This window comes from Hippopotamus amphibius, chromosome 15, assembly GCF_030028045.1.
Source record: "Hippopotamus amphibius kiboko isolate mHipAmp2 chromosome 15, mHipAmp2.hap2, whole genome shotgun sequence".
NCBI classification, from domain to species: domain Eukaryota; kingdom Metazoa; phylum Chordata; class Mammalia; order Artiodactyla; family Hippopotamidae; genus Hippopotamus; species Hippopotamus amphibius.
This window is the reverse complement of record NC_080200.1, coordinates 42,132,414-42,155,730: the sequence shown is the minus strand read 5'-3', so window position 1 is coordinate 42,155,730 and position 23,317 is coordinate 42,132,414. Positions and strand designations below refer to the sequence as shown.

At 43.5% G+C, this 23,317-nt stretch overlaps 1 protein-coding gene across 1 annotated transcript in view; it reads right to left on the bottom strand.

Annotated features, from left to right (window-relative positions):
- The window catches only part of PRLR (prolactin receptor), a 168,213-nt gene that overhangs the window by 12,467 nt on the left and 132,429 nt on the right, over positions 1-23,317 (bottom strand). The window contains 7 exon segments of the mRNA XM_057708160.1: positions 1,088-1,170; positions 1,663-1,762; positions 3,022-3,163; positions 5,081-5,250; positions 11,091-11,260; positions 12,661-12,793; positions 15,585-15,697. Of these exon segments, the coding sequence (XP_057564143.1) occupies positions 1,088-1,170; positions 1,663-1,762; positions 3,022-3,163; positions 5,081-5,250; positions 11,091-11,260; positions 12,661-12,793; positions 15,585-15,697 (911 nt within the window).

Here is a 23,317-nt window from a genome sequence, read left to right as displayed (position 1 = left end):
CCTGATGCTCTGACTTAGGTCAGGGACTGGTGCCTAAATCTTGGCTCTATTTCTTATTAAAGGGTCTATGACGTTGGTTGAGCTTCTCTGTGATCCTCAGTTTCTCCATTTGTAAAATGGGAATCAGAGTACCCATCTAGGAAATTTCTTTTGAGAATGAGGGGCAATATCATTAAAAATCCAACCGTTTTTTTTTTTCCTGACACAAAAAGCAGTTTTTAAAAATCATTACGTCCCTGTGGCTACAAGGTCAAATTCCGAGCTAGGCAATAATTCATTAAGTTAGCTGAGATGCTCATGCTGCGCCTGTAATGGTCAGGGCTAGAGACTGCATAGCGGGGGAAGAGCCCACATTCGAGGGCTCTAGTCCCTGCTCTGATATCTGCAATCTAAGTGAACGCCATCAAGCCAAATTCCCTGGGACTCACTTTTCACATTCTTGTGTTTTTGACCTCACAGTGGCTGGCGTCAAGGGACATAATGTGTAGGTACCTGCTTTTATATACATCACTGTTAAGGTGAAGGTCATATTGAAAGTATACCTGCCGAGAAATTGAAAATGTTCTAACCCCTCTTTTCATTGAAAACACTTTAATTTAATTCCCACTTGAATCCGTCTAAATGGGCCCTGGCAAATACCGGCTCCACTGAACTGAGCCAGTCTTAACTGAGCGCTCAAACTGAGCAAAAATTGCAATAGGATATTCTGTTACTATGGCCTTCTGTAAAGAACATTCAAGTGAGAGCTTACACCAAAGTATGGTGGAGGGGCTGGTGGTAGGTTCCTCTTTCACATTCATCAAAATATTCACCCTCTTTCTCAACTGATTATTTGTACAAAATGTTTATGACGAGGCTAACGAAAAGGCCCGATAAACCTAGCAAGCATTCCTATGTGTTTTGATGTTTTCTTGGCTTTCCTTCATTGCCCTCTGACACTTAGGATGTGATAGTAAGTACTCTCACGCCTCCCACATCTTTCTGTAAACACACCTGCTGAAGAGGAGGGAGGGCTGCACTGATGGGAACCGTGTGAGCATGTGTAAAGATAACGATGCTAGAGCAGCTAGTCACAATACATCCTCACCTCCGGCACTCACCTCCAGCAGATGAGTATCAAATCCTTTAATTTTGGGCCCAGGAACTGGTGGGAGGATGCAGGTCACCATGCTATAAAATAATTTGTAAGATAAGATAAATGACACATGTTCTCACTTTGTAATTTTTGAAAGATTAGCATTATCTCCAAATAGCTGCTCCATGGGCTCTGGTAGGTAGCAGTTAGAATTCTGAGGCTACCTGAAGTTAACAATCAATGATGCAGACAATGAATAATTATAGGGGCCAACATCAAAATGAACTCTGGCTAATTAACTCTGGCTGATTCCGAAATGACTAGTAGATTATTTGCTGCTCTTGCCAGATTTTTACTGTTTCACAGCTGTGAGCCTCCCTTTGATGGAAAGAGCATCAGCTTTAAATGGAGTCTATTCTACTTTCGCTAGCACTGATGAAAGGTTTTTCACGCGAACACACTGCAACTAATGGCTAAAATGAGCTGCTTGAACTATCTGCAGGTTTCCATCATTTCTGGATTGTCTTTTTTTGGCCATTATCCCTGACAACCATGATTGGGAGGAGGGTTGATAGACAGTGAAGTACCTATAGCCTTTCAAAGCCACTGCCCAGACCATAATCAAACAGATGACAGCAGAAAGAACGGCCACAAAGATCCACACGGTTGTATCTTTCATTGAGAAATCTAAAAAGCAAACAGCCAGAAAGCTTTGATCACATACAACATCATTAAAAACAAATAAACAAACAAAACAAATAAATGAAACTTTTGAACATAAGCTCCCCCCCGACCTTTTTCTGATTTGAATAGCAATCCAGAGTAGCATTAATGATGGATTTAACTTTTTCCAATATTATTAAATTTTAATGTTGCATATATTTTACAGTACTCTAAAAATTTCAAAATCCTCAAAAATATTATTTTATTTGATACTTATAGAGGAAGTCCAAGGGTACATGGTCAGTTGCAGTAATAATAATAAAAGAAAGCTAACATTTATTAAGTTCTTAGTAAAAGCCATATGGTGTTAAGCTCTTTACATACATTGCCTGTATGTAAGGATGAGAAACTGAGCCTCTACGAGTGGTTTACCCAGAGGCGTGTAGCTCTAAAGTTGCAGTCTGGGATTTGAACCCAAGCCTTCTGTCTCTAGACCCTGTGCTTTTATTTAATAAGAGCCAGGACTGGACTGGATGCACACTCTTAAGGCCTATAGTTCAGTGCTCTTTCCAGTATGCCAATGCAAGCCCTGATATTTTGGCCAGGCAAGTTGTCACAAGAGCTAGGCTTCACCATGCAGTTCTGGGCAAGACTTCTAATTCCACTGAGCTTCAGTTTCCTCCCTTTCAGTTCCTAATGGCAATTCTATTCTCTCTGAATACTTGAGATGGTTGGGAGGACCAAACAAGGTAAAGACTTTGTAAACTGTAAAGTACTTTAGAAATGCAAGATGAATCATTCCCTTGTAGAATACCAGCCACCATGTTTAGCAGCACTTAAAGAATTGGGTGCCTTTTATATACTGTTCCTTGACAAGAGACCAACATGAAATTGTCATCAAAGACTGAAAATCACTTCATGCCTTTCAGATGGGATAACGCCTCACAAATTCTGGGAGAACTAAATGATGACCTTGAATGACAGGGAAGGGGCAGATGGGGAGGGCAGAATGACTGACCATTAAGCCCTCTGAGACACTCCAAGCCCATGTCTGCAGACTTATCCTAGAAACCGGTCCTCACTGACAGTGACCCAGGGAGCAATGCTATGCTTCCAAATGTCTTTGTGTTGAGTGGAGAGATGATAAACCCACCTCTACTCATTCTTCTGGTTAAGACTCAAAATAGTTTCTCTGTTAGTAGTTACTACATACAAATCTGCTAAACTCATTCCCTTTTAAAAATATTTAGGAATAAAAGCAAAAGGGAGCCAAAAAAACTCACCATTAGGTATCTGGATGGAGCTCTCTGGGCTCCACTCACTCCAGAATCCATGGTCTGGCTTGCAGCGAACCTGGACAAGGTATTTCTGTCCTGGATATAAGCTGAGAATCTTAAACTGAGTCTGCTGCCCAGCAAAATGAGTCTAAGTAGGGACAAGGAAAGCAGAAGTCACTCAGACTTGTGTTATGAAGAAGGAGACTTTTCCCTTAGGCAATAAACTATTGGAGGAGTGAGGCCAGATGACCACACTTAGTAAGTATCCTGTTCACACCATTCTACTCTCTCAGCCCGTCCCTTCCTCCTGTTAAACATTGCTCACACAAAAATCAAAAGGTTTTCTCTCTCTCCATTTGGAACTCTATTTCAGAAAGACAAATATTCTGCTCCCTACACCCTGCCTTCTAAATTCTACATTATGGAAGGTGACTAGTTAATAAAATGGAAAATTTTTCTTTTCTAGACCCTACTTAGGTAACTGATTCAAGGATTATTCATTGGTGTAAAGCCACTGGGTAGAAAAGAACTTGGCATTCACGAACACTGACGCAACTGTGCACAAATTAAACATGACTTTACAATTAAGGGATCAGGATGTGATCTCCCTGATCCAGGGGCCAGTTTTAGCATCATTTATGGTAGGTGGACCAGGTGGTCTTTTTCTCCTGATATGATGCAATATGAAGCACATAATCTCACCTCGTTTTCTTGCCCAAGATTGTTCAACTGTAATCTAATCAAGTCTTTAGTTCTAATGTCTGGTTATAGGAAATATGGAGACAGAGAAATTGGCTAAATGACCTCACAAAGAACTAATCAGACAAATGCAGAAGGTGGGACTGTCTATGTGACAAGTGGCCCAGTCTCCCAGGCATGTTGAGAGTGAAGGATTATATCAGCCAGCCACAGTGAGTGATCCTGGGGTGAATTCTGGTTTGGAAAAATTAGCTATTAAAAATATGTTTTTGGATTTCCTTGGTGGTGCAGTGGTTAAGAATCTGCCTGCCAATGCAGGGGACACCGGTTCAATCCCTGGTCTGGGAAGATCCCACATGCCACAGAGCAACTAAGCATGCCACAAGTACTAAGCCCATGAGTCACAACTACTGAGCCTGCATGCCACAACTACTGAAGCCAGTGTGCCCTAGAGCCTGCATGCTACAATTAATGAGCCCACGTGCTGCAACTACTGAAGCCCACGCACTCTAGGGCCCACATGCCACAACTCTGAGCCCAAGCACTGCAACTACTGAAGCCCATGCGACTAGAGCCCATTCTCCACAGCAAGAGAAGCCATCGCATTGAGAAGCCGGTGCACCTCAACAGAGAGTAGCCCCTGCTCGCTGCAACTAGAGTATGCCCATGTGCAGCAACAAAGACCCAACGCAGCCAAAAAATATATATATATATAATATATATATTTACATATAAATAAAATATATGTAAATAAAATATATAATAAAAATATATATAGAAGCAATTGGGGGAATTAAAATATGAACTGGCCATTAAATGATATTAAGGAATTAAAAAAAGGTGATATTAAGGAATTTCAATTAACTTTCTACATGTGATTCTATTATTTTGGCTATGTTTGGAAATATTCCTTTTTAAAAAGAGACATACACTAAAGTACTTAAGCGTAGATTATCATAATGCCTATAATGTATTGTACTATGTCTTTACAATGAAGTATTTTAAAGTGAATAAAAATGCCATTAGCCATGGACTGGTTACACTGAAATGTTTTCCTCCCGCTAAGTGCCATTAAGCACTCTCACAGATGTTAGACCTAAGATATCCTGAGGGAGGTGGGCTGGAAACCTGGCAGAAGAGGCTGTTCAGTTGCAAGGAGCTAGTCCTGGGAGAGCTGTGGAGATGAGCCCCCATCCATCCCAGTGGAGGGGAGAAGGCCCTTCCACATATTTATTGGGTGGGTCACATCAGCATCAAGAAGGCAACACGGTGGCCCAATAATTAGGAGGCATGACCTGTTCTCAGTGGGGGAGCTTCATCTTTGCCAAAGGACAGGGTTCCTTCCAAAAGTTTCCGATTGACTCACCTCCCACTCAGCTGCTTTCTCAGGTTTTAATCGAATTTCATACTGGAGTGTGAGCCAACCAGATCTTACATCAACCAGGGTGGGTGGAAACCATTTTATCCACAGATATGGTTTTCTGTCTTCTGGCTGTTTTAATTCCAAAGTCAGGCTCACAGGCGGGTCTGGTTCAACTGTAGATATGAAAGAAACTCCATATTTAGTCAGATACGGGTATTTGAATCCAGAACTCTATGGCTTAAAGGCAGACCTCTCTACCTTTTTTCTCTCCATGGTTAGGAGACACCTGGCATTTGATGTCAGGTGCTGGTCAGCAGAGTTGAGACTAGGCTGAAGCAAGTGAGATGCATGGGGTGCAGAATTTAAGGTGGCACAAATAGCCAATAAGCACACGAAAGGTGCTCAATGTCATTAGCCATTCAGGAAATGCAAATCAAAACCACAGTGACATACCATTTCATACCCACTAGGATGGCTAGAATTCAAAAAGGTGAAAACTAATAAGTGTTGGCAAGAATGTTGGAGACTTTGGAACCGTCATACATTGCTGGTGGGGATGTGAAATGGTGCAGCCACTGTGGGAAAAAGTCTGACAGGTGCTAAAAAAGTTACCCATGAAACTATGTCACCCATCATTTTCACTTCTAGGTATATACCCAAAAGAACTGATAGCAGATGTTTGAACAAACACAAACTCTTATATGAATGTTCACAGCAACACTATTACCAATAGCCAATAGGTGAAACAGCCCAAATGTCCATCAACTGATGAATGGATAAGCAATATTCATATAATTGGGAATATTATTCAGCCATAAAAAGGAAGGGAGTACTGATATAGCTACGACATGGATGAAATTTGAGAACATCATCCTAAGTGAGAGAAGCCAGACACAAAAGGCCATATACTATATGATTCCATGTATATGAAATATCCAGAATAGGCAAATCTATAGAGACAGAAAGCAGATTAGTGGTTGCTCTGGGGCTGGGGTCATGGGGGGAATCTAGAGGAACTCCTGAATGGGTAGGAAGCTTCCATTTGGAGTGATGAATGGGCTCTGGAACTAGATCGTGGTGATGGTTGCACAACATTGTGAATGAACTAATACCACTGAATGGCAATACTTTAAAACCGTTAACATAGTGAACTCTATGTTATGAGTATTTTACCACAATAAAATAAAAAACTAAGGAGGCACCGACCCTCTGGTCCCTTCAAGTACATGTCTGTGAATGCCTCCTTAAGAAACAGATGCCTAGGCCATACCACTCAAAGCAATCTACAGATTTAATGTGATCCCTGTCAAATTACCCATGCCATTTTTCACAGAAGTAGAACAAATGATCCTAAAATTTATAGGGAACCATAAAACCATAAAATAAAAGAGCAAAGCAGGAGGCATAACCCTCCCAGACCTCAGACAATACTACAAAGCTACAGTAATCAAAACAATGTGGTATTGGCACAAAAATGGACTTATGGATCAATGAACAGAATAGAGAGCCCAGAAATAAATCCACACACTTTAGGCCAATTAATCTTCAAGAAGGGAGGCAAGAATACACAATGGAGAAAAGACAAGCTCTTCAGCACATGGTGTTGGGGAAGTTGGCCACATGTAAATCAATGAAGTTAGAACACTCCCTCAAACCATACACAAAAATAAACTCAAAATGGCTTAAAGACTTAAATATGACATGACACCATAAAACTCTTAGAAGAGAACATAGGCAAAACAATCTCTGACATAAATTGTACCAATGTTTTCTTAGGTCAGTCTACCAAGGCAATAGAAATGAAAGGATAAAATAAACAAATGGGACCTAATCAAACTTGCAAGCTTTTGCACAGCAAAGGAAACCATAAACTAAATGAAAAGACACCTATAGAATGGGAGAAAATATTTGCAGACAATGCAACCAACAGGGGCTTAATTTCCAAAATATACAAACAACTCACACAGCTCAACATCAAAAAAATAAACAACCCAATTGAAAAATGGGCACAAGACCTAAATAGACATTTTTCCAAAGAAGACATACAGATGGCCAACAGGCACAAAAAAAGATGCTCAGTACTCCCAGTTATTAGAGAACTGTAGAGAAACTACAGCGAGATATCACCTCACATCAGTCAGAATGGCCATCAGTAAAAAATCTACAAATAGCAAATGCTGGAGAGGGTGTGGAGAGAAGGGAACCCTCCTACACCGGTGGTGGGAATGTAAATTGGTACAGCCACTATGGAAAGCAGTACGGAGGTTCCTCAGAAATCTAAAAATAGAGTTGCCATGTGGTCAAGCAATCCCACTCCTGGGCATATATCCAAAGACAAAACTATAATTAAAAAAGATACATGTACCTCTATGTCCATAGCAGCACTATTCACAATAGCCAACACATGAAAAAAACCTAAATGTACATCGACAGATGAATGGATAAAGAAGATGTGGAATATATATTGATATATACAATGGACTACTACTCAGCCATAAAAAAGAATGCAATAATTCCATTTGCAGCAACATGGATGGACCTAAAGATTATCATAGTAAGTGAAGTAAGTCAGAAAGACAAATACCATATATCACTTGTATATGGAATCTAAAATATGACACAAATGAACTTATCTATGAAACAGACTCATAGACATAGAGAGCAGACTTGTAGTTGTCAAGGGGGAAGGAGCGGTGGGGGAGGGGGGAGGAACATATTGGGAGTTTGGGATGAGCAGACACAAACTCATATATCGAATGGATAAATCACAAGGTCCTGCTGTATAGCACAGGGAACTATATTCAATATCCTATGATAAACCATAATGGAAAAGACTATAAAAAGAATGTATGTATATATATACACATTATATTATATATAATACACATATATATGTATATATAACTGAATCACTTTGCTGTACAGCAGAAATTAACACAACATTGTAAATCAACTATACTTGAATAAAATAAATTTAAAAAAGGAGTGAGGTGCCTAGGATGCTGGCTTGCCTTACCCTAATCTGTCTTGCCAGCCAGTCACATTTTCTCCATTCATTTCTCACCTCTTCAAATCAGTCTCCATTCCAGGTGACAGAAGAGTGAGTGTAACTCTAGTGGACTTGGCATTATACCCTACAGTTGCCTAAAAAACCAACTTTAGAAAATTTGCCACTAATCCTAATGCTTGTATATTACTAAGTAAATACCTAAGAAAGATTGTTTTATATGGACTTAGTAAATAAACATCAGTTGTTTAGTGTAAGTTTTAAGTTGAACACAAGACTGAGAAATGCCTCTGATCAAAACATCTTTGTACAAAAGTGCAAGTAAAATGTTCAAGATGAATCCTTGAAAGCAAACTTCCTCAACCTCAGCATTATGTGTATTTTGGACCAGGTAATTCTTTGTAGTGGGGGCCATCCTGAGCACCATAGGATGTTAGCAGCATTAGAGGAGAGAGGCCAGAGAGGTCAACTTTTTGCCCCCTCCTCTGTGTATTGCAAAAATCAAAAGTATTTCCTGCCACTCCCAAGTATCTTATGGGATGCAAAAGAGCACTCAGTTGAGAATCACTGCTTTCAAGTGTCTTCAGCATAGCTAAATATTTTGCACAACAACAAAATTTTTTCTGAGAGATTATGTGCCAATATCCTGTACTGCAGGCAATCACCAGATAAGAGTCAAGCTGGTAGACTTTACTGTAGTTAAAACTGAGTTGTAAATAAACTTCTCTGGCCTGTCACCAACACTGTATGCTGCAGGGTTATATGAGATTTCCATGAATATTTCTTTTATTATTTTGAAAAGTATGGTCCAACACATTCTTTCACCAGAGAATTTGTTTTCCAGAGTCAGTATGAATTTGATCCATTCATTGATTTCACTTTTAAAAAAATTAATTAATTAATTGGCTGTGTTGGGTCTTCGTTGCTGCATGCAGGCTTTCTCTAGTTGTGGTGAGCAGGAGCTCCTCTTTGTTGGAGTGTGCGGGCTTCTCATTGTGGTGGCTTCTCTTGTTGCAGAGCACGGTCTCTAGGCGCTCGGGCCTCAGTAGTTGCAGCATGTGGGCTCCATAGCTGTGGCTCGCAGTCTCTAGAGCACAGGCTCAGTAGTTGTGGTACACAGGCTTAGTTGCTCTGCAGCATGTGGGATCTTCCCAGACCAGGGTTTGAACCTGCATCCCTTGCATTGGCAGGTGGAGTCTTAACCACTGCGCCACCAGGGAAGTCCTGATTTCACTTTTTAAACATACTACTTTTCCTTAGTGATCCTAGTTTTTTTTTTTGGTGGCTAACCTTCATTATAGCTGTTGTATGTTTCAGAACTTCTCTTGCTTTCACTGCTTCGACCCTAAATATTAAATATTTTAACATTTGAAGGCAGAATATATGAGGGCAAGGAAATTTAAGAAAGAAACTGTGAAAATGGAATTATTTGGCATTTAGCATTTTAAAGACTTTGTATCTCAAGTGAATTTATATGAGTGGAATTTATTTTATTCCCATTTTTCAGTGGGGTTGCTTTTGCATTTTCTTAAGCTGTGATCAAATTCTGTTTCCACCCCCATGCTCACTGCGATCATTTGCTGGGGGGAGACAGTATTCAAACGGGTATGTGCTGATGTTGGAAGCTTTTCTAATTTTTAAGAATCAATCACTGATAACACGCCAATGGGATGACATCCAGCCCAATACCTGAGAGTCCTAGCCTGATTTTCCTTGTTGGTTGGTTGTTATTAAGTCAGGAAGACTTGGGTGACCTTGAACCTAATTAGCTACTCCTTAAGTTATCACCCATTGGGAAGGCTGAACCCAGTCCTGGTCAAGCCATCTCTTGTCCTGACATTCCCTTTGTCATCCCTGCTAAACCAGACAGGCCACTGCTGTTAAGCCTCCTTGCCCAGCAGCTCAGCGTTGATCATGCAAAGCAAGAAGCAGTTCTCAGGCTGACTTTGTTTTACTTCACTCATGACTTCTTCAGACATCACAGTTGTGATCGTGGCCTTCAGCCTCCTGTTCAAGCAGCACTATTTACTCCCCAAATTCTTTATTTTTAAAAGCATGGCTCCAGCTGCTAAGAAACATATGTATATTGAGAACTGAATTTGGGGCAAAGCAGTTGGAGCAATTCGTGTGGGTGGAGAAGCAGGTGAGACTCTTCGAAGAGCTGCTGCTCCATGAAGCAGCTCTGACTCCCAGGGAGAGAAGTCTCAGAAAAGAAATCCCAGCTTCCCGAGGGAGAAGGGGACATCAGTTGCAGGGGGAGGGCTGGAGATAAGGATTGATAAGGGAAACTACATACAACACTCCTATCGCGTACAAGGGGATGGGAAGAAGCCTCTAGGGAGGGCACGAGGATCTTGTCTTACTGTCACAAACAAAAGCTGGTGTACTCAGCCACCAAACAGGACACACTCATGCCATTTGCCGTGACATGGGTGAACCTAGAGATGATCGTACTGAGTGAAGTAAGTCAGGCAAAGACAGATACCATATGACATCACTTATATGTGCAATCTAAAAAAAGGGTACAAATGAACTTATTTACAAAACAGAAACAGAATCACAGATGTAGAAAACAAACTTATGGTTACCAAGGGGGAGGGGAGGAGAGATCAGTTGGGAGTTTGGGACTGACATATATACACTACTATGTATAAAATAGATAACTAATAAGGACCTACTGTGTAGCACAGGGAACTCTACTCAGTACTCTGTAATGACCTATACGGGAAAAGAATCTAAAAAAGAGTGGATGTAGGTACATGTATAACTGATTCACTTTGCTGTACAGCAGAAACTAACACAATATTGGAAATCAACTATACTCCAATAAAAATTAATTAAATCCAAAAAATTGGCTTAAGACACTCTGTTGGCGAGGATATTGTGAATTTGCTTATCTTTCTTTCTGGGAATCCACCCACCAGCCAAGAAAACTTAAACTGAGTTTGACTATTAGTAGATTCATATTCGAGTAACAAATTCCTCACCCGTCACTGTTCTTCTTACCTATGTAAGTCACGTCCACGTAACGCGGATCTGAGGAGCTGCTTCCTATCCGGTTTGTGGCGTTTACTGTGATGATGTATATTGTCCATATGGAAGTGTGCTTCTTGTTAAAGTAGCAGGAGTTGGGGCCACTGGTTTTGTAGTCCGGACATTCGTGGGTGAATGTCTCTCTGCAACGAGTAACATATTAGGAGTCAGTAAGAAAGTGGTAAAAAGAGTCTAGTTTTTTCTTAATCGAGCAATACCACTGGACTTGGGGGACCAGGCATTCCAAATGCAAAAACTAGAGCTGAAGAAACACTCCCCAAGCTCCTCTGTCCTGCCCATGTCCGCGAGGCGAAACAGGGAAGAGAGTGCTGGAGAGGGGGCGGAAAGGTCACGTCAGAGCCCCAGCGACCCTGTTTCTCACCAACCCTTCCTGTCTACAGCTTGCTGTGGGCTTTGTGATATACACGCCACTGCCAATAAACACTTGGGTTTTCCATGGCCAAGGCGTCACCTTCCTCAGGGACCACCACGGGGTCATCTCGGGACACTGGGACCTTCCCCTGCACATAGACACTGGGGCGGGGGTGGGGCACCAGACAGCACTTATTGCACATATACGTGGAATTACATTGCATTAAAAAAAGATTCACGGGGCTACAAACTGCAGTGTATTTCCAATGACACTGTCAGTCACAGAGGAAAGTGACTGCAAGGAGATACTCCAGGCCCAAGAGGCTCCTTCGGCTGCTCACACTGAGACTTGGGGGCCGCCACACAAGACTCACCACGCAGGTGTGCAGGCTCACTCCACTTTGCTTGTCACTTTGAGTTCCTGAAATCTGTTTGCCTGACACCTCTCTGGGTCCCAGAAGGCATGACAGCTTTGTGTACCACTAAGTGCCGTCACTGGGAAGCAGGCCAGCTGTTTCTACCAGTAAACGTTTTCTTTACTGGGGAAGGATACAGCCGTCCCTGGATTTCCATAACTGTCTCATAACTGTGACAGACTCCTTACCCAGAGATGACCCTGTTTAGTCCGAGCTGCAATTTTAGCTCCCCATACGCTTCCTGGGAGATCATGGGTCCGTGGATTTCCTAAGGAAAACTCCTCATCTCCCTTTCCTTGAAGGGCTTATTATTTTCTTGCACAAGAAATAACTTTGAAAAGCTAAGGTAGCACGGTTGCCAAGGATTGCATGATAATTCACTTAGGTTACAAAAGTAATGATTACAAAAAATGATATATGGCACAAGGTTTGATAGATAAGCATCTAAAATTAACCAGCGCTCAGGAAACACTTAGACGTGACCTTGGGCTATAACCTAAACTCATGACAGGTAATGGGAACATTGCCGGGTTGTGTCGCCGCGGTGGTGGCCGAGATTTCGCACATGCGGGAGCTCGGCAGGGACGTTAAGAGGAGGACGTGGATGCGGACGTTTGACTCCCTTCCCCTAGCAGTAGAAGCCTTATCCGTGTCCGTCCAGGGAAGCGTGGCAGTTAGCCCAGAGTCAGTGTTCCTGTGGCCTGGAGAGTGGGGACACCCGCGTGGGGTTTGCTAGGAGAGAAGAGAACGTTTACCCTTCCTTGTGGTAAGTCAGCGTGTAATTGGTAGGAAGTCCTCCATCTGCCCCGGGTTTCCACCAGCAGGTGAATGTTTCCTTTTCGGGAGAACGACATTTAAAGATCTCAGGTTTCCCAGGAGGTGACTGTCCTGGAAAAAGTCAGAAGCCACCAGAGTCGATATTAAGGTTTGTTCAACTCTTTGACCATTCTGCTGGTGATAGAAATGGATGGATGGGGCCAGGCCAGTGATGAGGTCTCGGGGGGTGGGGGGTGGGGGTGGGGCAGGGGTAGGCCTAGGGATGGGGTGGGGAGCTCAGAAGTGCCAAGGTGTCAGCATCCAGCAGTACTCCTCTGTGGGCTGCCCTGAAGTCGACAGGACACAGAGGGAGAACTTTGCGATGTGGGGTGTGTGTGTGTGTGTGTGTGTGTGTGTGTGTACCATGAGATGGAGGTACTAGACTGTTTGATGTAGTTTCAACAATGGTGAGCATCAAGAGTGGGAGGGATACCTATGGACCAAGAGGAGGATGTGGCCCTTCTGTAATCCCGCAGAGTCCGTGGAGTGGATACACGCCCACAGCACCAGGGTGACCATAAAGAGAATGCTCCCCTGGGCGCAAGCATCCTGTGGTCATTTGCTGATCCAGTGCTCTCTGGACCTCTCCCCTCTGCTCACTAACCACCACCTTGCTGCCATTCCCACACAGTGAACCCGACTCTCTGCTCTTTTGTTCTTTCACTGGATCACCGAGGCTCCCCCTTTAGCTGCTTCCTCCCCATCTTCTCCGTCCCTTCCTTTCCCCCTTTGCTCTTCTCTTCCTTGATTCCATTCAGCTCTGACCTCTGATTCAGTCTCACAGTCTGGTTCCCCATCCTCCCTGCCTCCATTTCCGAATCTTGGTTTTCAGCCCCTTTTCACTTGTATTTCCCCCTCTCTCCCTGGGTCGTTATGTGATGAGGTGGCAAAGGTCGCCGTTGTAATTCTTGGTTCTTTTGTGGGTAGGAGGCATGGGAGCTCCTAGAGGTGGGGGAGTAGGTAGCTGCTCTCCGGGTTATGAGCTACCATCCTTATCTAGGAGTTGTGCCTAGTCCCAGCTGGAAGCTAGCAGGGCTGAAAGAGGTGATGTAGAAAACCCAGTGTCAAGGGGATGAAGCTTTTGAGTTGCCTAATCCCCAAAGCTCTTGGTGAACTGGACCCCTCTTCTGTTCCTTATCTGGCAGGTCCAGTGAGGGAGAGAGTGGCCCTGAGTTTGCCTTGATGCTGCTGGGCTGGGGCGTGCATCTCCCCCCAGCCCCATAACCCCAGGTGCTCTTTAGTTCAGGAAATCGAGAGTAGAGGGAAGAGCTTCCAGCAGGTGGTCCCTGAACCTCTGGGGCTTCTCTGGTTTCTGCTACACTTGCCCTTCATCCCTCATGCTGGCTCCTGGGCCGGAAGCCCTACGAGAGCAGCAGATCAGAAAGAGCCAGTTAGGAAGAGCGCACAGGTGGGAAGAGAGGGCACTAGACAAAACTGCTGGAAAGAAGAACTGAGAGGAATGGGATGATGCGCTGTGCAGGCTGGGGCCGAGGTCACCAGGCCGAGTGTCAGCTGGAGCTCAGCCCCCTCCCAGGTCCCCCGAAAACGGTCTACGCCAGCCAGCCTGGGGTTAGCTCTGCCAATACTTGTAACGTTGCTCGTCGTCTAGGGAACATTTGTTCAGGATGATTTCACAGGGTGAAGTGATTTTTTGTTTTATCACTGTGGCTGGGGAGGAGTGTGTGAGGCAGAAAGAAAAGTTTATTTTTAAAAAAGCAAGAACCTTATGGCTCAATAATGAGTATATTTAGAAGCCAATTAAGGCAACTGTTGATTATGTGAATATTTAAGGCTTCCTTACGGATTATACTGGTCTGTGCATTCCCTTTTCTCTCTCTGAAAGCTTCTCTCCCTCACATTTTACTGGTTATTAATAGTACCTGGAGGAAACTCAAGAGAGGAGGGAAAAGTAGTGAAATTGTAACTAGTCAAGTGTTTCTTTCACTCACTTTAGAGGAGATGGTTACAATTCCTGGACTGACTCACTATCCCTGTAAAATACACACAAACACAGGGACAACCACAGAGGTCCCACACACATAGGTACACACACACACACAGGTACACACACACACACACGTATGCTCAAATAGAACCCACATCAGAAACACACCCACACATCACAGAGGAATAATATATACAGGTGCATATTTATAGAAGTACACACAGGTACCTACACAGAAACATACACCCACAAATGTATACACACACAGGTACACACAGAGAAGCTTTTGCAATCAGGCACATATGGGGAAGTTAATATACACAGAGGTATACAAATGTATACACACCCAGAAATACACAAGGGTAGACACACTGAAATGTATACACACAGGCTCACACACTCTAGTCTAGTTGTGAATTTCATTTCCCCCATAACAGGGTTGGTTGTACCCATTTCCCATCATGTCACAGCAATCCCCTTATATCTCTTTACAGGTTTTCAAAGTTTTTCTCACACACTGTTTCATTTGGGGTGGAGGAAACATCACTATCCTCACTTTGAAAATGTATAAATCCAGAGAGGTTAGGTAATTGGCTCAAGGTTGCACAGCTAGTAAGGGACAGAACCTGGACTGGAACTCTGGTCTGTCGTTGGTAGAGCTGTTTCCCTGTACTCCCAGAATGAGGATGGAAGACAGAGCACAGTGACAGGATTTTGCATTCGTTGCATTCAATTCTTTTGCATTAATTTTTGCATTCGTTTTAATCCCCCAAATATTGTAAATAATTTAATAGCAGCAAATGACATGGGCATTTTCATTTCTCGTAACTGCATTGGAAGAGGACTGTGGTGGGTTCTCCCCTCCTCTCATATAAACACCCCAGGGAATGAAAGAGAACAGGACAGTCTCTTACTTACCATTCAGAAGGTTGGTGTTGAGAAAAAGTAGCAAAACGAAAACCACTGTGGATGCCACATTTTCCTTCATGTTGGCTCCCTTCTCTTTCCACGGGAAATGCATCAGAGGTTCACTGAAAGAGGAGGCACAGGCAACTTTTTTGAAAGGACAGTCTGGTTAGGCACATGCCCCACTTTATTCTGGGTGTTTGCAACTGGATTCTTGCTCCGTGCGAGCATGAATAGCAAAACAGGAGGAAAGGAATGTGGGGAAATGTTACAAGGATGGCTTGGCTCGGAAGCATCGCTGCACACATGCTGGGAAAAATTCCACCACCAGAGGTCATCAGATGACAGCGTTCAAGGGCGGCCAGGCCACAGCTGGCTTTTGCACACACTCCAAGGAAACATTGTTCTCTTTGCACCCCGCAGTCACCTAATAATAGATCCCCTGTTTTACGTGACATAGATTGTATGCCCTCAGGAGAATTGTTCTGGGGGGGCTTTGATCCACCAGCCAAAAATAAGCCAGGCTGAAAAGTCAGTGCCTTCAGTTTAACTCCAGCCTGGTCCCATGGCTGCCACCAAGAAAGAGGGGTGGGGAGGGAGCTTCCCTTGAAGGTTCAGGTTGGGAAGACTCTGGAAGTGCTGTGGACTATGGGCATGGCTGTGAACCAGGCAGTGAACTCTAGTGAACCTCCACATGGGTTTCCTTCTCCCCTTTGGAAAAGCCCCATAAACAAGAAATGACAAATCCCGGTAATTCAAGTCTCTTGGGTTTGAAGAATTAGGCAAATTTTGAACTGCAGGGGTTGAGAGCTTTGAGAAATTTATTATTCTACTATTATTTTTACCCTTGGAACAACTTTTACAGCTTCTAAACGTCCTTCTAAGAAAAAAGGATTTCTAAAGACATTTGGAAAAGGCTTATTAGTCTTTCTGGACTCCAAACAACTCTCGGAAAACAATAGAGTTGGTGAAGTAAGTGTAAATTCTTGGAAACTCATGGCTTACATTTTCCCTTTAAGTTTTAAGGTGTGGTTTTTTTTTTGTTTTTTTGTTTTTTTGTTTTTCTTAAATCAGGGGAAGGGCATCCAGGGCCAAGGCTGCCCATCTAGGGATGTTGGAAATGACTGAGCCCTGAAAAGACCAGTCTTTGCCTATTCGTCCTGGTCACAGGGCGAAGCTCCATCTGCCAGCCAGACACCACCTAACAGATAACTTCTTGAAGGCTTTTCCACCTGCTACTGGCCCTGCTGAGACATACTTGGAAACAGAGATCTTAATGGCAATAGAATTCGGGGTACACAGGCGCCATCAAGTGACTCCCTTATGTTGAGGCTCCTGGTTCAGTAACAACTCCTTATTGTTTGGAGGCTTTCTAGATGCTTTTTCAAGATGCCTTCTGAATAACCTCCCAGGTTACACGTGATAAACCACCTGCTCTATCTGACCCCTCAGGGTCATCTAATTAAATCAAGTTGCTAAAGGTTCATAATGGGTTTCAAGTCACTTCTCCTACATGTGGAACACTTACCACGGGCCAGGCACTGTGCTGAGTGTCTTAATCATCCAAATTGCACTGAGCCCTCACAAGAGCCCTGTGTGCAGCACGGGCTATTACCATCCCCTCTTTACTTAAATTTAATTATTTTATATTGGAGTAGGTTGATTTACAGTGTTGTGTTCGTTTCAGGTGCACAGCAAAGTGATTCAGTTATACATATACATATATCCACTCTTTTTCAGATTCTTTTCCCCTATAGGCTATTACAGAATATGAAGTAGAGTTCCCTGTGCTGTACAGTAGGTCCTTGTTGATTGTCTAGTTTACATACAGTAGTGTGTAAAAGCCCAGCCTCCTAATTTATCCTTCCCTCCCACCTTTCCCCTTTGGTAGCCACAAGTTTGTTTTCTGAGTCTGTGAGTCTGTTTCTCTTTGTAGTAAGTTCATTTGTATCGTAGTTTTAGATTCCACACATAAGTGATACCATGACATTTGTCTTTCTCTGTAACCATCCTCTTTTAACAGATGAGGAAATAAAAGTGTAGAGAGGTGAAGTAAATTGTCAGTTACATGCCACCGGGAGACAGGAATCTGGCAGATCTGAATGCATCTGATAAATCATCCCTCTCTGTGGACTGTGTATGATGAATGTGCAATTACTCCCCCTTCTATGGGGGGAGATGGTGGGGACCATGGTGACTGAGCTGGGGTGAGCAGTGCCCTAGCCTGGAGCAGGTGTGGGGTCGGGAGAGCCAGGGCTCAGTGAGCTTACCCACCACACTTGTGCCTAAGGATCTCAGACACTGTTGTTCTCCCTAATCCAGCTTCACTGGGCCCATCTAGACCTGAAAGAGTCTTTGTCCTGGAGATCTGGTGATCTCAGCCTGGCTTAGGGATGGGAATTCTACCTACTGGCTGAAGAAGTTCTATAACATCCCTTTACTGAGACTTCCCTGCTCTTTTGGGCACTGCATCAAAATGTTTGAGATCAACTGCTATAACTCATACCTTTTGGGCAAAGTCACGTGCTAACCAGACAGCTCTTCCCAATCAGGGCTCCATGTGTTTTGGAAAAGAAAGGCCTGTACGGGGAGCAGGGTGGAGTGGGCAGGAGCAGATACGGTCATCACTTATGTTTCCTGGTACGCTGGTCCAGTCTCAGAGAAACTCCCTTAAATAAAGTTTTCCAATAAAAGTGCTTTCGGGAAGCATTTTATAAACTAAAAAGAATTAAGTTCCTCTGGAATTTCCTAAGATATCCTGGAATCTGGTGACTAGTCACATGTACTTTCTCATGCCTTGGAACCCCCGTGTCAAGGAATTGGACACACTCACAGTGGTCTCATTACTGGGTTTCAATAATGATTCCCAACTCACCCTGCCTCTTACTCTTCATCAGGGCAAACACAGTGGGGTAAGTAAACCTTCGGAGGAAAAGATAATCCCAGCTGCCCACTGTGCTATGCTGAATGTCAACCTGATCATCTATTGTGGTTTCTCCCTGCACTAGGTGCACCGCCTGCTGTCCACTGACCATGTTTTATGGCTGATGACCACCAGCCTGGGAATAAATTTGGTTTTTGACTCAAACTAAACATAGAGTTACCATATGATCCAGCAATCCCACTCCTGGGCATATATCCAGACAAAGACAAAAACTCCAATTTGAAAAGATACACGCACCTCAGTGTTTACTGCAGCACTATAGCCGAGACATGGAAGCAACCTAAACGTCCATCAACAGATGAATGGATAAAAGAGATGTGGTGTGTGTATACAATGGAATATTGTTTAGCCATAAAAAAGAGTGAAATAATGCCATTTACAGCAACATAGAAGTACCTAGAGATAATCATAGTAAGGGAAATAAGTCAGAGAAAGACAAATATGGTATCCCATATGTGGAATCTAAAAAAAAATGATACAAATGAACTTATTTACAAAGCAGAGACAGACTCACAGACATAGAAAACAAACTTATGGGTATCTAAAAGGAAACTCGAGGGGAAGGACAAATGAGAAGTTTGGGATTCACAGATACACAGCACTATATATAAAATAGATAAACAACAAGGTCCTACTGTATAGCACAGGGAACTATATTCAATATCTTGTAATAACCATAAGGGAAAAGACTCTGAAAAAGAATATTTGAATATTTGGATTGGATATCATATTCAGGTCTGAAATCTGAATGACTTTGCTGTACACCGGAAACTAACACAACATTGTAAACCCACTATACTTCATTATAAAAGTGTAGATAACTTAAAAAAATTTTGTTTTTGTCTCTTTGAGTCCATTCCCCCATTACAAGCAGGGTCGATCAAGGTTATTCACTCCAACTGGGGCTGGAGCATCCAAAGAGTGTCCACAGGCTGTTTTTAGTGATGGTTATAGTGGTAAATGGCTCCAAATGTTTGGAGTCCAGCTGGGAAAAAGTTAGCCCCACAGCCCCATCAGAGGACAATTACTTTGGCTTAAATCCTCAATAGCTCCCTGAGTGTGACTGTGGTTTAAAAATTCAAGAATTAAAACTGAAAAGCAGTCCCGTAGCACGTCATCAGTGCCCACGCCTTACCCATGACAAACTGCTTTGGCTTCCTCGCTTCTAAATCCTTAGAGACTCACTCTCCCATCTTTATGCTCCTCCTGTTATCTTATTTAAATATGCCTTCTCACGGTGCTATGTCCCACTGTGGTCTGACCCCACAATCCCCCCTCTTCCTCATTTCGCTCTGCATCAGTGCTGATGCTGTTCAGATTCTCTCTGTCCACAAGCTTCCCTTCATCACCCTTTTCCATTAAGCCAAGTCGCATCTACCTAGGCCAAGAGCCGAGAAAGCAATCTGGCAGTTTTTGCCTTAGCAGCTTGCTCTTCTGAGAAACAAGACCCAGTCTCCCCGGATGGAAAATCAGAGCTGCAGTCCCATAGCCTGGGAGAATCCCACTATCCACGTCAAGGAGGGCGTGTCATAGGAGAGGAGGAAGTGAGGTCTCCTGAGAGTTAAAAATAACAGACCTGGGCTTTCCCCCTCTACCCCCTGGTAGACGCTACCCGCATATTCCAGTTCACCCAGCCCCTGAGCCAATTCCAAACGCCACAAATCTCAGTGCTACCATTTTTTGGGACTTGCTCCCAAGACCTGGTGTCAAGTGATCCCGAAGTGAATGCAGTTCTCACCTTGTCTTGCCTCATCTGCCACTGTTGGCCCAATGTTCTGCTCAGATTTTGACTCAGTTTCTCTGACTCTAGAAACGAACCTAGCATGCTGGGTAGGGATTCTGAGGACCTACCTAGCTCTTGCAAGTCCAATTCCCCTGGATAGCAGGGCCACATCCAAGATTTGAACTTCTTTAAAGACTGTCGCACATGTGACATGCACAAATCATAAGTATTCTGCTCAGTGAATTATCACAAAGTGAATGTGTCTAGGCTACAACCAGGTCAAGAAATACAACACTAATAGCATCCCAGAAATCCCCCTGGCACCTCCCGCAATCCCTACCCTTCCTTTCCCAAAAGGCAACACTCTTCTGATTTCTAACACGGAAGATTAGTTTTGCTTACTTTTGGACCTTATAGAAACAGAATCACACAATATGCATTTTTTGAGTGTGTGTGTGTGTGGCTTCTTTCACTTCACATTGTTGTATGATTCATCCTTGTTGTTACACAGAGTTTTACAAAATTCCTTTTCACTTCACCTCATTCATCTTCCTTCATATTACATTGAATGAATGACCATAATTTATTTCCTCATTCTCCTCTTGATGAACATTTGAGATTTCCAGTTTTTGGTAAACTTTGGGTTTTGCCAAGACTGATCACGACTCCGATGGCAGGGGGGCACTGCACATGTCATACCTGCTTTGTGTTCCTCCTCAACTCCAGTTCTCTACCATTGATGGTTAGGACACCGCCTGCCACACCTCCTGACGATAAATGCAAATTAAACTTCAAATGCCTGTCTTGTCCTAAAAATGCAAGCAATCTCATTTCTTGCAACAAATTTTAAATACATTCACCCATTGTTTGAAATGTTAGGAATTGTGTTGGCTGCTTCCTTTGGGGTCTGCCGGGTCAGAGCCCTCTGCCCGCTGGGTCTCCTTACCTCCTGCTCCACCTGTTGGATGGCCTGAGGCTCAAACAACAGGGCGAGAACCCCACAGGTACCTTTTCATTTCCAGGAATCTGTCTTGTCTTTCCAACATGGAATGCCAACATTTAGTCTGGAACAGACGACATAATCTGCTCAGGGTGGGGAGAGCAGCAGGAGGGATTAGCTATTTCACACCAGGCTCAAGATTAAGGCCATTAAACAAGCTCTGCCCAAAGTCAACGGTCAATGACTGTAGAAAGAATAAGCGAATCACTGAAGCCTTTAAAGTTGGAGAAGCAGAACAAGAATAGGGGATGAAATTCTGCATGCAAAAGAACTGGTCCTGTGGGAGTATTATCAAACACTGGACTTGGAGGCAGCTTAGTGTTCTGTCTTTGACAGGGGAATCTGAAAAAGTTTTCAGGGCAACACGGCAGCCGCTCTTGATTGCAGACATTGAATGTTGGGGATGCAGTGCTAGGAGAACTCTGGCCCCAGGATGGGGAGAGGAAGGTCCTAGCTCTTGCTGGGTTACTTGCAAACATGCGCTCACAGCAGTGAAGTGTTTATCTGCCTAAAGCCCAGAAATCATAGTTACACATTTGTCTGTGAGCTTTCACAGCAGGACACTTGCTCATATGTCATCCATTATTGTTATCCTTTTTAAATCACTGCAACCATCAAGTTTACATTTCATTGTTCCTCAAACAGGTTGCCATCTCATTCCCCATCCTGAGATATCCTTGGGTGGGAAACAACCGGTACTTTCCACAAGGGAATCACTTCTATATAAAACGACATCCCAGTCAAACCCAGCAGTCTAGTCAGAACGTCACGGCTGTGTGGACGTTAATAGAAGAAAGATAGGAAAGGTCCACCTCTGATTCCAGACGCCCCTCTTCCTCCTCTCTTGTGAATCCCAGGACTTCTTGAACTTCTTGAAGCCTCTGTGTCTGTGAAGATGCATCCAAACAGAGGCAGTGTGCTATGCAAGACCATGGCTGTGCGATGTAAGAGGCAGACAGCAGAGATCGCATTTGTCCAAACTGGAGCCAAATCAGGGTTGGTACCGCATCTGGGGACTTACATAGAAAGATCTCCTGGCCCCTAAGCTAATCAGGGTAAGTCGCCCATGGTGGTGTATGTGGCTTTGCACGGGAGTCACTTTAATAAAACAGAACACTGAATGCTTCCCCACGGCCGGAGGCATTGCGCCTGAATCCAATTACACTCACTCCACTCACTGGCCACAACATCCCAGCAGCATCTTTGATCTCAGAGAGGCGTATTTTCGCTCACCGTCCTTGGCTTGAAGGCAAGAATAGGAACTGGGTGCAGTTTCAATTTCCCCCAGTCAGTGCACACTTCAGACAGATGGTGGAAACTGCCCTTTGGCCTAATTTTCAGAGGAACTAGTTCCTCATAAGACCATCAATCAATAACAAAAAAAAATCCACAAATTGTACATTATGTTTTGCAGTTTACAAAGCTGTTCCACAGACTTCAGGGGTTTTCAATCCAGGATTCACATTAGAACCATGTAGGGAACTTCTTAAAAGGACCAACGCCTATGTCTTGTCCCAAGAGATTCTGATTGATTTCGAATTGGGCCCACCGGCTCACGGACATTTTTAACAAAGCCCTCCAGATGACTCCAATGTAAAGTCAGGGCTGGGAACCACGGATGCCAGCTAACACGTATAGTGCCTCTCCTGGGAGGCTCCCCTCGATGGGAGAGGAAACCGAGGCTCAGAGAGGTAACTGGCTTTGCCCACCATCACACAGCACAACCAGCACAGCAGAAATGGGAATCTAGTTTTTAGACTGGGAGTCCTGCCTCAAGTGAACAATATCAAAGACAAAATGACAAAACATCTACATGGTGACCTATAGTGTTTAAAGCACTTTCACATCATGATCATGTTTTATTCTTACAATAATCCTGTGCAGTGGGCAGGAGAGCTATTATTGTTCCTGTTATTACAAAACTACTCCATGTCAAAGATGAGAAAACGGAAGCTCAAAGGGGTAAGTGGTTTAAACCAACAAGCTTATCTGAAAAGCCTCCAGTGTGCTCAGAACTGCGTAGTGATAAAATCATCAAACCCTCCTGTAGGATGCACTGCAGGTCCTGAGAGGTAAGT